The 12095-nt window shown below is 38.9% G+C and overlaps 1 protein-coding gene across 3 annotated transcripts in view; it reads left to right on the top strand.

Annotated features, from left to right (window-relative positions):
* The window catches only part of LOC148335907 (1-phosphatidylinositol 4,5-bisphosphate phosphodiesterase gamma-2-like), a 67975-nt gene that overhangs the window by 42014 nt on the left and 13866 nt on the right, over window positions 1-12095 (top strand). For all 3 annotated transcript variants that reach the window (XM_088298428.1, XM_088298429.1, XM_088298430.1), the window contains exons 14-22: window positions 3395-3563; window positions 3712-3807; window positions 6201-6287; window positions 7328-7497; window positions 7763-7963; window positions 8730-8852; window positions 8926-9106; window positions 11901-11969; window positions 12083-12095. The exon at window positions 12083-12095 is cut by the window's right edge and continues 97 nt beyond it. In XM_088298428.1, coding sequence (XP_088154554.1) covers window positions 3395-3563; window positions 3712-3807; window positions 6201-6287; window positions 7328-7497; window positions 7763-7963; window positions 8730-8852; window positions 8926-9106; window positions 11901-11969; window positions 12083-12095 — 1109 coding nt within the window. The remainder of the gene's footprint in view (window positions 1-3394; window positions 3564-3711; window positions 3808-6200; window positions 6288-7327; window positions 7498-7762; window positions 7964-8729; window positions 8853-8925; window positions 9107-11900; window positions 11970-12082) is intronic.

The following is a 12095-nucleotide window of genomic DNA, read 5'->3' as shown; positions in this document are numbered from 1 at the left end:
AAACAACACCATAATCGATCATGGGTCCAAAGACTCAACATCACTTTTCTGCCCTTATGATGCCCCTGCTTATTTATGATAAGGGTGTATTTCATTTACAGTTCACGTTTTGAATGTGCACATTCACAATTAAAATCTTGTTTGGATAGGACGTGAGTTTACATTTCTTGGGCTTTATTTTTGTCATGATTTAGAGCTCGGATGGGCAATTAATTTTACAAAGGCTCAACATGCCAAAAACTGGATTTGCTTGCTGAGCACCAAGTCAACACGCGAACATCTTCTTTTTCCATATTATTTTTAACAAATTTAGCGACGAAATCTTTTCGTTCAGTCTTGGTTCAATAAATAAGTGTAGATATTATTATAATTAATAATATGTAGATACAACTACAAAATATACATTTTACCCATATCATCCGTTCCTAGTCAGGACTTGCAAATATATAGATAAGTATGAAGTATAAATTTTTTTGACAGTGATGTACAATGATACAGTGATGACTTATAACACGCACAACATATGAAATGTGGATTTGTATACAGTATTAATAATAATAATAATAATATTCCCTTTATTAGTCCCACAATGGGGAAATTCGAGATTCGAACCCAGGCCTCCTGGGGAGACTGGGTCCTGAACGCGGCGCCTTAGACCACTCGGCCATCCTTAGCAGGCCAAATCAAGTCATTTTTCCCGCCACTGTGCAAGAAATAATGTGGCTAACATTGGGACCATGGATGTCATTTTTGCGAGTTTATTTTTTAGAAAAAGAGTTGCTTTTGTGGTCTGAAAATCCGCTCAATATAGTGAAAACGTCACTAACTTGGCAACTCTGCAGACAAGTCGTAGCTCTTGCTCGCCACTTCGGTTGTTCTAATGTCCATACATGTGTACATAAAAGTATAACTTTCAAAATAAAAGTACCACATATTTTATGTTGGTAACCATTTTGGTAACCCCTGGTTAAGAGACATTTTGTCCATTGTTCAGGGCTCCAAACTGCCCCTAAATGATGGCATTTTGCCTCTAAAATTTTAGATCGTGCAACAAAATTTTTCACCTACGTGCACATGTGCAACCTGTTAAATTGTCAGATAAAAAGAAATAAGTAAAAAATTTGCGCGTTTTTGTATCCCACTGATCCTGGGAGCTAAGTTGACTGGGGCCTTATGTGCTCTGGCAGGGTCACCCATGGAGCTGCCAACTGATCATCACTTGGTAGCGAAGTGCTGTTAATTTTAACACCGTAGAAGAAAGTACAGTTGTTACCCGTGGAGGTTGGGAGGTGTAAACATCGATGTGTGGCTCCCTCCTCACACTTAGCAAAAAATTAGTTTAGCTAAATGTCCAAAATATGACCAGTCGGGGCTTGTGCGCACATTCTTGTCCATTTCAACCTGTGTAAGTGGAGAATCGATCGGCAAGGTATTTTTGATTTTGTGGAGGTGATCACATGAGCTCACGTTTGATGTCAATAAATCCAAACTATTGTGCAGAGCGCTTCGATACTATTGTATAGTAATGTGCATTTGCATTTTGGTGGCGATCGATCGCCATTTAGACAACAGAACTGACAAAGCAAGCAATATTACCTCGCCTGCCTCCCTGCAGTGACGTAGACGCTGAAACCGGAAAAAAATAGCCAGCCCTGCTCCAAACGTGGCGTGCCAATTTGTCGTAAATCACATCACAAAAAAAAAAGTCTTTTAGGGGAGAGCATTTTAGTACTAATGTCATTTATACATGCAAACCTATTATTTAAGTGCCAATGTTAATGTCAGTGAAATGTCCCTTTAAAAGATGTTTTGTGCAACTCGGTGTCAATGGAGCAGAAACAAGAGCAATATTTGTGTACTATATTTTTTTCTAGAGTCGTGGCAAAGGAGCTAGCTTACTAACTGTTGCTACCATGCCCCCACCAACGGTGTGCTCCATGGCTGGGGCAATTTCGATGGACATATACTTGGCTCTTTCTGGAGAGGCAAATAAAGAAAATATTTACCACGCCACACTCTGTCCCAACTCGTCATTAAACATAGTATATATTGCATTGCAAAAATCCAGCTTCTTTTCTTCTGTTTTTGCTTGGGATTGTTTGTTTATCCATTTTTTCCCCAAAGTCGAAAGTAAACAAATTGACCAATTGTGGGATGCACGGGTCTGGTACTAACCAACTAGTGACATTAACTAGATGCTTTGACAACAATATGAGTGGTCTCTCAAGAGAAGCAACAAATTACAGGTTAAAGTATTTTACGCTTATGTTACAGCAATCGAAACTTGTTTCTAACTGAAAAATGTTTATGTATTTTTCGAGCTGATGTAGCCAGTGCTGTAGATGAACATTCATGTTTCTTGGGATGCAAATGGACTTTTGGACTATGTATATATATATAGCAAAGGTCGTGGAATCGATTCCGGGCTTCGTGTGTGGAGTTTGCATGTTCTCCCCGTGCCTGCGTGGGTTTCCTCCGGATACTCCGGTTTCCTCCCGCATTCCAAAAACATGCATGGCAGGTTGATTGGACACTCTAAATTGCCCCTAGGTGTGAGTGTGAGCACGGACGGTGGTTTGTCTATGTGTGCCCTGCGATTGGCTGGCAACCAAGTAGAAGTTGAGGCACTGTGGCCCATTGAGCTACTTGTGACAATGTGTCCACTCATTGGACTTCCCTAGCTCGTTTATGACAAAAGAGTCACTGTGTTGACACAGGCGAAGAGATCACAATATTATGGTCCATAGGTCAAGCAGTTATAATATATAAAAGAATAAGAATTGGCCATAGTCCCCAATATCAGTGGCCAAAAACACTACTGATTTTGAGCTGTCGAATGTCTTGAAACCACATTGGAATACAATGAGATACCTTTTGCATATAAAAGACACTGCATGTTGTACATGTACAACTTTCCACAGTATTTTTTAAGTTAAAGGTTGTTGAGAAATAGTTCTGAAATTGCTTTTAAAAATGAGGTATCAAGGTTATTTATATTTATTTTTTTATCCAGGGTTGTGCCACAGCCGGTTGAAGACATTTTGTTGCCACACCAGTATTTCTTTTTGTAATCAATTGGGCGTGAAGTTCGAAAGCATTCCTGATTTCTCTGAGAAAAAAAAAACAGAAGTGCCAACATCAGGAGGGAAACTGTTTCGTTTTAGAAAAAGAATCTTTCGGAGCAGAAAAGTCTCAAACTGATCAAACAAAGCAGAGCAAGTGAGAGTGTGTGAGTGTGATAGATGAGTCACAGGAAGCAGGTGACATACATGCTTTGATGATAGCATACTTGTCCATAAACATCCCAAATACGGAAGGGCTACTACGTTAAACTTTTATTTCACAGTGGCGTTACACTGTGTCATATTTAGTAAACAATGACACTCTTTCTCAGGTTCCCAGTCATTCTGTCTATAGAAGAGCATTGCCCATTGGAGCAGCAACGGCAGATGGCCCGCATCTTTAGAGAAGTGTTTGGAGACAAACTGCTTCTTGAGTCCCTGGAGCACATGGCTGAGCAGTTGCCATCTCCCACACAACTGAAGGGCAAAATCATCCTGAAAGTACTTAGTGTGTTCGTGAGTGTGTGCGTGTGTGTGTGTGCGTGCGTCCGTGCGTGTGTGTGTTTGTGGGGTGGATAGTGGGGTGGTGAAAGAGGTTTCATGAGAAACTTTGTCCGACAATACCATATTGCTATTTGTACATGTGCAGCACAAGAAGCTCAATGTCGATGGGGGAGACACCAGCAAAGACTTCAGAACGTGGCAGAAACACGGAGACCTGGAGATATGGGATCCTGTCAACCAGGTACTTTGAGTTTTGTCAAATTGCTCCAAAATACACATGACACAGAGAAATTCAGAGAAATTCAATCACACTCGTGAAGGCATACAAAGAGGGATCTCGGAGTGAAATGGGCTCACAAACAATACTGTGACTCTTGAGCTGGGTCATGTGCACCTCAGGAAGCAGACTGACATCCCTCCAGCAACTAGTAATCATTTAACATTTCGCCATAAAGTTGTGAAAAATAGGGACCCTCTACTAAAAGTTGCATTAAAATTGGTTTTGACTGTAGACACAAAATTTTACATTTGTTGGAAATGAAGTTACTCATACAATGCGTCGGGCTAAGACAATTGTTTTTGTAAAAATCTTTTAGAATGCAAAAGGGAACAGTAAAAAAAAAAAAATTAACATTATTGACAAAATGACTAGAAAACAGTACAAAAAAGAAAATAGTGAGAAACTTCAGATCCAAAACTATCAACACAACCAGGCTTGTCCAGTAAACCTTTTGTTTCTTTCTGAAAACACACTGAGAGCGCCCTCTGTTGTGAGATTGGTGTGAAATCCAAACTGCATTGGATGTAAAAGATGCTCCATCAGTAATCTCGCAACCCATTTCTTTATTACTTTTGAAACTACAGGCAGTATGTTAATTGAACAATAGTTATGTTTTTCTGTTTGGCCCCTGATTTGACACCGTATTGGTGCCATATGAGTTGATACAATACAATCCAACTCTATTTATATAGCGCATTTCACAACAGCTGGAGCTGTAACAAAGTGCTTTCTATATGGTTTAATATAAATTAGCGGGACTCCAGTTAATGCCTTCATGTTGGTTTAATTGGACTGGCGATTTACTCGACAAATGAGAGGCAGAATGCTTTTTTATCTGCTCTTTTGTACAGCCTTACCAGCATCGGTGTCGTGGACACTGGTTTTACCCGGAAGAGAAGCCAGGTAGCAGCAGTTAGGAAAAATGTGAGGAGCAGATGCGCTCAATTATGAGCATTAAGTGCCATAGAAAACTGTTGAAGCCCCAGTTGAACAAGGAAGCAATACAACATCACTATACGTCTATGTTTCATGGCTTTTGGATATTGGACCGATAGGTGTCTTACATTTACCGGTTGAACAAACCAAATACAACTGTATTGTGTTTATGGCATTTGCAGTGCAGAATGCTAAGGTGTGTTCAAGGCCTGGAATTGTATTCGTTAATCCAACTTTGACCAACCAAATCCAAATGCACATTGCCATCCAATAGGGGAACAGTAGCTATAGGCATTACTAACACTAAAGAACGCAATTAGATTAGAATGCATTCATATTCATCTGCATTAAAAAAGACAAAACACTTGAAAGTGAAGATGCTGATTTCTTTTGGTAAATATTAAATATTGCAATAACATCAATATTGCGAAATGCAACACCCATATTGAATATTGCATTTTTTCTAATATTGTGCAGCCCTAGTTTAAAACTATTATAATTATCATGTATGGCATCTTTGAGTATCCTTTCAGTATCTCAAGGCCAGGCCCACTGTCCTCTCTTTTTGGAAATCAAAATATGGTTACCTTATCTTATTGGGAGTGAATGTCCCGCAGGGTTCTATTGTAGGACCCGTTCTTTTTTCTCTTTTCATGACTTTTCAAACGCAAAAACATTCATATACAATTGTATACAGACTTTGCTGTACTATACATCCCAGTAAAAATGCACTCGAAGCTGGCCATATCCTCACGTCTGCTTATCATCTGAGAATGCCACACTTTCAACAACTTCAAGACTGAACTTGCTCACAGCAATCAGTCGTGCAAACATTTCTTGGACTTTTAATCTTTCTGTGATCTCCCTGTGGACAACAGATGGCAATTAGCCTATTGGTCTAATGTGGTGTGTTCATGGTCCCACATATTGTTCATTAACATGCACTGTCCCGACTAAATAAATAAAACTATTTTGAATAAGAATTTTATTCTATTCGTAATTCTGCTTCATGTATTGGAGTGGTAGCTGTTAACTTTTTTATTTTTTGCAAGCCTGCATCATAAAACCTTTTAATGGAGCACAGGCTACATTTTGTGAAAATATGTTTTTGTCTAAAACCAGTTTAAACTGTTAAAAACTTTTAAGCACTGTTTAAACACTTAACTGTTATGGCAAGTGAGTATCCATCGCCTTGCTGTTGCATGTCTCACACAGCAGCTGGCATGACATGCTGCCATCACGCTTTTTAACATTGTTTGATGTTCTACGTTAACATTTTGGAATAAACTTCTCTTTTTACTAGCTTCAAGGAGTTCGACCTTTGAGGTACCATTATGTACCAGTGTCAACTGTCAGAATCATTGCAATCAACATGGGAGCATTAAGATTTGAACACAATTTTTGCCTGTCTTTTTCAGCGGTGGAACAAGCACTACTGTGTGATCTCTGATGACATGTTGTACTACGCTGAGGAGTACGAGGAGGAAAAGGAAGACCCCAGGAATGTAAGGAATGATTCCGTTTGATTGGAAAAGGCATTTTTTTTGTATTGTTCAATGTGAAATTTAAGACCCATAAATATTGTTGTCTGCAGTAATTTACACCCCCAAGCCAATCAATCAAAAACACAACAGAATGAACATGAAAAAATTGATAGATGGGTTATTGTTCTTAGCGTTTTCACAGTTATGACCAATTTCACTGGTTGAAAGCAGACAATAGCAGGGAAAGACATCAGCTGAGATGTTAAGATGCAAATAGAGTCGACAAAGTGGCTTTCTGAGGGTGAACGACATTGCAGCTTCACCACCCTCTGTGGTTAAATGTTCTCCGAGTTAACAACAACAGTATGATTCAACTCCGGATGAGCAGCTCCAGCACATGAAAACTTGCTGTTGATATTCCTGTATGAATGATTATCCTTGTAGTGAGAGGATAGAGTTTTATGGCACTCACACTCTGCTGCTGTTTTATGGCGTTGAATTGGACAGGGTTTTGTTTTCAACACTCTTGCCTCCGTTCAACTCGATTGTCTCAGTCGGTTTAATTTCCTGCTCCTCTTGCCTTTAATTCTGGATCAATCACTTCATGGCGGTTGGTCTAAGCACTAGTTCAACCACGATAGTAAATAATGAAACATTTCAAAAATTACATTGGATTTTATTATTAGTTTGTTTCCATTCTTTTGCATTAGAAAATACAAACAGTGAATATTATATTATTTATTTTATTTTTTTTTACTGTTAGCTGTTGTTTCAACATAACATGAACGTCATTGATATGTGAATTTTGAAGTTGAAAAATTTCATGCACACAAAGTGATCGTGGCTTTACAAGTAAATCTCAGCATAAGAAAATAAACAAATGTACATGAATACTTATTCCCCAAAATTAATACATTAGCTTGTAAGTAGTGTGGAAGGAAATGTTTCAAAATTTCATATAATATGGTCTCATTTTCAGCTCTGGAACCACTGACTACTGCTTTCTGTTTGAGATCAAGTAAAGAAATGAATGTCACAGCCATTGTTTTTGTGTATCCCAGTACCAGGATTCGCATTGTTCTGAAACATGGTTTCATGGTGGTATTAAAGAGGGCCGGCTGATGGCAGAGCAACTGATTCATGATTACTGTACCGAGACAAGAGGAAGAGATGGCACTTTTTTGGTTCGACAGAGTGATACGGTTGCCGAGGACATCACCCTCTCATTCTGGTAGAGATCCCTTTAATGCACACTCAATATTGTGGGACTATTGTTTGTGTAATGAAATGAAACCTTTATGAACCGCTTGAACCCCTCACATTTTTCCCCTTATGTTAGTCATACCACTGTTTGGACAGTGACATAATAATACTCAGATGATCTATCTATCTATCCATCTATCTATCTATCTATCTATCTATCTATCTCTATCTAGCATTTTACAATGTGTTTAAATGTTGACTCTGTTGTCCATTTTCTACCAACATTTGTTCAGGCGCAGTGGGAGAGTCCAGCACTGCCGTATACGTTCTTCTTCAGAAGGACAAAACACATACTACTACCTGACAGCAAACTTGCAATTTCCCAGTGTGTATGCCCTGATACAGCACTATAGAGAGAACCCGCTGCGCTGTCAAGAATTTGAGCTGCGTCTCACTGATGCGGTACCTCATCCCAACCCACATCTACTGCAAGGGTTTGTTCATCTCAATCAATTTATATTTCAGTCAAAGTAAATGTAAACTGTAAAATACTTTTGTCATCTGTCATATAAAGACATTTCCCTGGCTTGGTTAACTGATTATCTACGATCCTCTTTTAGAGCAATCGTCCATTTTTCATGAAATTCTAATATGAGAGAGAGAGTGAGAGAGAGAGAGAGAGAGAGAGAGAGAGAGGCACTTTCGAGGCAGGTTTGTGGTGACTTACATTTAACATGAGTTTGAATTTGATTAATTTTAAAGCAACTTATAGCAATATGGTCGGTTATGAGTGTGTGCGCACTTTGTACCTATCATAATTTTAATTTACTTCCCCTCTGAAAAAAAAAAAATTGTTGTCACGCTGTAGGTCACATTCCTATTGAAAAAATAGTTCAAAATGATTTATGTTGTTGGAACTAAGTTATATCCTAAAAACCTGACATTTTAACAGGGGTGTGTAGGTGTATTTTATCCACTGTACAGATACAAAACTTTCACATCAACTCTCTCAAGGGGACTTACCAATGTTAAATGTTGCTTCTTCTGATAATTAGAATATAGTTTAAGTCAAAATGTTGGAATATTTTACATTTGTAAAAACTGAAAATATGATGTTCCTTGAATGTATTCCTTAGGTTTGGGTCTTGATTTTGATTGAAATTGAAGTGTAAAATATTTTTTTTAAATGTGAATTTGATTGAATGTTCTATTTGGGGTGACAGTATGATCCAAATCGTTTTTTTTTTAATTTCATTTTAGGTGGTTTTACAGAAACCTAAGCAGAGGTGAGGCTGAAGATTATTTGATGAAAATTCCCAGAGATGGAGCTTTCCTCATACGACAGAGGGAGGGAGACCCAGACTCTTTTGCTATCACATTCAGGTTGGGCATCACGCTAATCGTTAATTTACTTTATTAATAGTATTTTGTATTGAAATACAGTTCTGTCCCTCAGAGGTGACGGTAAGGTGAAACACTGCCGGATCCAGAAGGAAGGCAGTGCTTACCTGCTTGGTACAACAACTGAGTTTGAGAGCCTTGTGGAGATGGTAAACTACTTTAAGAAGAAGCCACTTTATCGCAAGACCAAGCTGCGATACCCAGTCACACCCGACCTAGTGGCTCGCTTCAGCAATGTGAGTTTCATGAAATAAGATGGGAGTTGGCAAAAATGTGCCTGTTCATATTCTTTACAATCACGTGTTATTTAATTTGCTGAGTTCTTGTTTGTAGAGTTTGTATGTGAATAGTAATACTGGTTTTGTTTTAGGTTATTTTGTTAACCCTCGATTATAAAAGAAAAAAAATGTTTGCCAAAAATATTATGAACTGCACTTAATATGATGCACTTCAGTTTTACTCCACTACAAACTACAAGTATGACAATTAACATTTTGTTAAAGGCAGTGTTGGGGGTAACGCGTTACAAAAGTAACCCGGTACAGTAATATTTTACATTTTGGCAGTAACCAAGTAATATAATGACTTACTCTCTTTTTTTGGGATGTTATTACAGTTACTGAGTGTGGTAACCCGTTACCATGGCCCGACTTTAATCCAGACCTTTGAAATGAAGTGCGGCGTACCTCATTACTTACGGGATAAGTTTCAAAGTGAAGCACTTCTCACAATCAGAGTTCCTTGACTTCCTTTGAACGTAACGCTGCAAAGCTAAGCGAGTATACAGTTTAAAAATATTTGCCCACTTCCTGATTTCTGAGACAACCCAAGGTATAGAAAATGCAATTTCTAAATGATTATTTTATTTACCAAGTGGGGAAAACAATACAAACATATCGGGCCCTATGTGAAAAAGTAATTACCACATCCACATAATTGCGAGTGACTGAAATCAAATATTTGCAATAAATTGTGATGAGTCTTTCACGCTGCTGTGGAGGGATTTTGGACCACTCTTCTTTGCAGAAGGGTTTTAACACTGCCATATTGGAGGGGTTTGTTGCATGAACTGCCCCTTGAATATCACACCACAGCATCTCAATTGGATTTAAAATGTTAATTTTGTTCTATTTGAGCCCTTCTGGGGTGGACTTGTCGGCTGTTTCGGATCGTTGTCCTGCTGCATGATCCAATAGTGCTTAAGTTTGAGGCCACAAACTACGTTCTCTTTCAGGATCTTCTGGTAAATTGCAGAATTCATTTTTCTGCCAATCACAGGAAGTTGTCCTGGTCCTGAGGAAAGCAAAGCAGCCCCAGACCATCACGGGGCCACCTCCATGGTTTACTGTTGTCATCATGTTCTCAGATGCTGTGCCATTTTCATGCCAGATGTAACCGGCTGCACAACCTCCTAAAAGTTTAATTTTTTATTCAACAGTCCACAGAATATTCCTCCAAAAGTCTTGAGGATCATCAGGTTGCTTTTTTGCAAATGTGAGACAAAGCTTTGCGTCCTTTTGTGACAGCAGTGCCTGATAGCCCCTTCCATGGATTTTTGACCAGTGTCTTTTTTGTAGTGCAGTTGTGAACACTGACCTTAACTGAGGCCAGTGAGGCCTGCACTTCTTTGGATGGTTTTCTCAGTTGTTTTGTGACTTCCTGGATGAGTCGGTCGTCGTCCCACCTCTTGAAGTCATCTCTGTTGGTCGACCTGGGAAGGTTTGGCACTGTTCCCAGTTCTCTCCATTTGTGAATAATGGCTCTTACATGGGTTCGCTGGAGCCCCACAGCCTTGGAAATGGCTTTGTAACCTATTCCAGACCGATTGATTTCAATCTTTTTTTTTTTCAATATTCCTATGGAATTTCTTTGGATTGTGGCATGATGCATTTTTTGTTGAGATTTTGTAGCCCATTTCACTTTGTCTGACAAATTCTATTCAAGTAATTTGTTGATTCAACAAAGATGGTGGTTGGGGTGTTGCCTGTGAAATTGAACTCATCTTTCCCAAAACTGTGGTGAGTCACAGTTGCTTGGTGATTTAACACAGTGGGGTAATTACTTTTTTCACATAGGGCCCGATCGGTTTGTATTGTTTCCCCCCCTTGGTAAATAATATAATCGTCTAGAAACTGCGTTTAATATATCACCGTGTTGTTTCAGTGTTATATTTAAATTGGTTTGATGAAATGAAACCTTTGTGACTGACAAAAAACACACAAATCAGGATGGCTGCAAATACTTTTTTACAACCTTATATGTAAAAAAAAAAAAAAAACAGTTCTTCGACCGCTCTTCTCCATGGACTCTCCCACTCCCGTCTGCTCCTGTGAACGTTTTATTGCATACAGTCTCGAGATTAAAGGTAAAGTTGACTCTCATCCCTTGGCAATCCCGTGGCATTGCTGTGACCCACTGGATTCCTCCAAAAATGTCATCCTCTAGTACACACTGGACTGGTTGTCATTTATTTGAAGGGCACATTGAACCAAAGAGCCATTCACAACCAAAGTTACACCTTGGAACAATTTAGAGCAGGGGTCTTCAATCCTGTTCCTCGAGGGCCGGTGCCCTGCCTGTTTTCCATCTCTCAGTGCTGCAACACACCTGATTCAAATGATCAGATAATCAGCAAGACCTGCAGAAGCCAGATAACGATCCTGATCATTTGAATCAGGTGTGTTGCACCAGGGAGAGATGGAAAACAGGCAGGACACTGGCCCTCGAGGAACAGGATTGAAGACCCCTGATTTAGAGTCTTTAATAAACCTAACATGCACGTTTATCGATTGTGCAAAGGAAACACACAAACACTGGAAGAACATGCAAACATTTGCATGTTCAAAGCTGAGATTCAAACACAGAACCTTAGAAACCCAAGGCAGGAGTCCTACCAACTAACTACAAATAGATGAATTAAAACGGTTAAAAATTAAAAATATGAGATTTTTTGAGGTGATTATTTGAGTCCCACTTTTTTTGGGTAACATCTGTAAACAATGGTACCTTACAGTGAATTCTTTTTGACAGGATAAAGACGCTGCCTCACTGTACGAAATGACGACATATGTAGAACCCAATGAGATTGAGTCATCACTGGTGTGTACATTATTAATACATTTTTGCTGTTGGTTTTTTTTTGCCTTTTGCTTAAGATACTGTATTCTTATTGACATTGTATTTCTTTGAATTTTTTTGTTTAACTACCTTAGCCAAAGAATACCG

This window comes from Idiotropiscis lumnitzeri, chromosome 6, assembly GCF_059441095.1.
Source record: "Idiotropiscis lumnitzeri isolate Australia: NSW breed Sydney's pygmy pipehorse chromosome 6, RoL_Ilum_1.0, whole genome shotgun sequence".
NCBI classification, from domain to species: Eukaryota; Metazoa; Chordata; class Actinopteri; order Syngnathiformes; family Syngnathidae; genus Idiotropiscis; species Idiotropiscis lumnitzeri.
The sequence above is the reverse complement of the archived record's forward strand: the minus strand, read 5'-3'. Positions and strand labels throughout refer to the sequence as shown.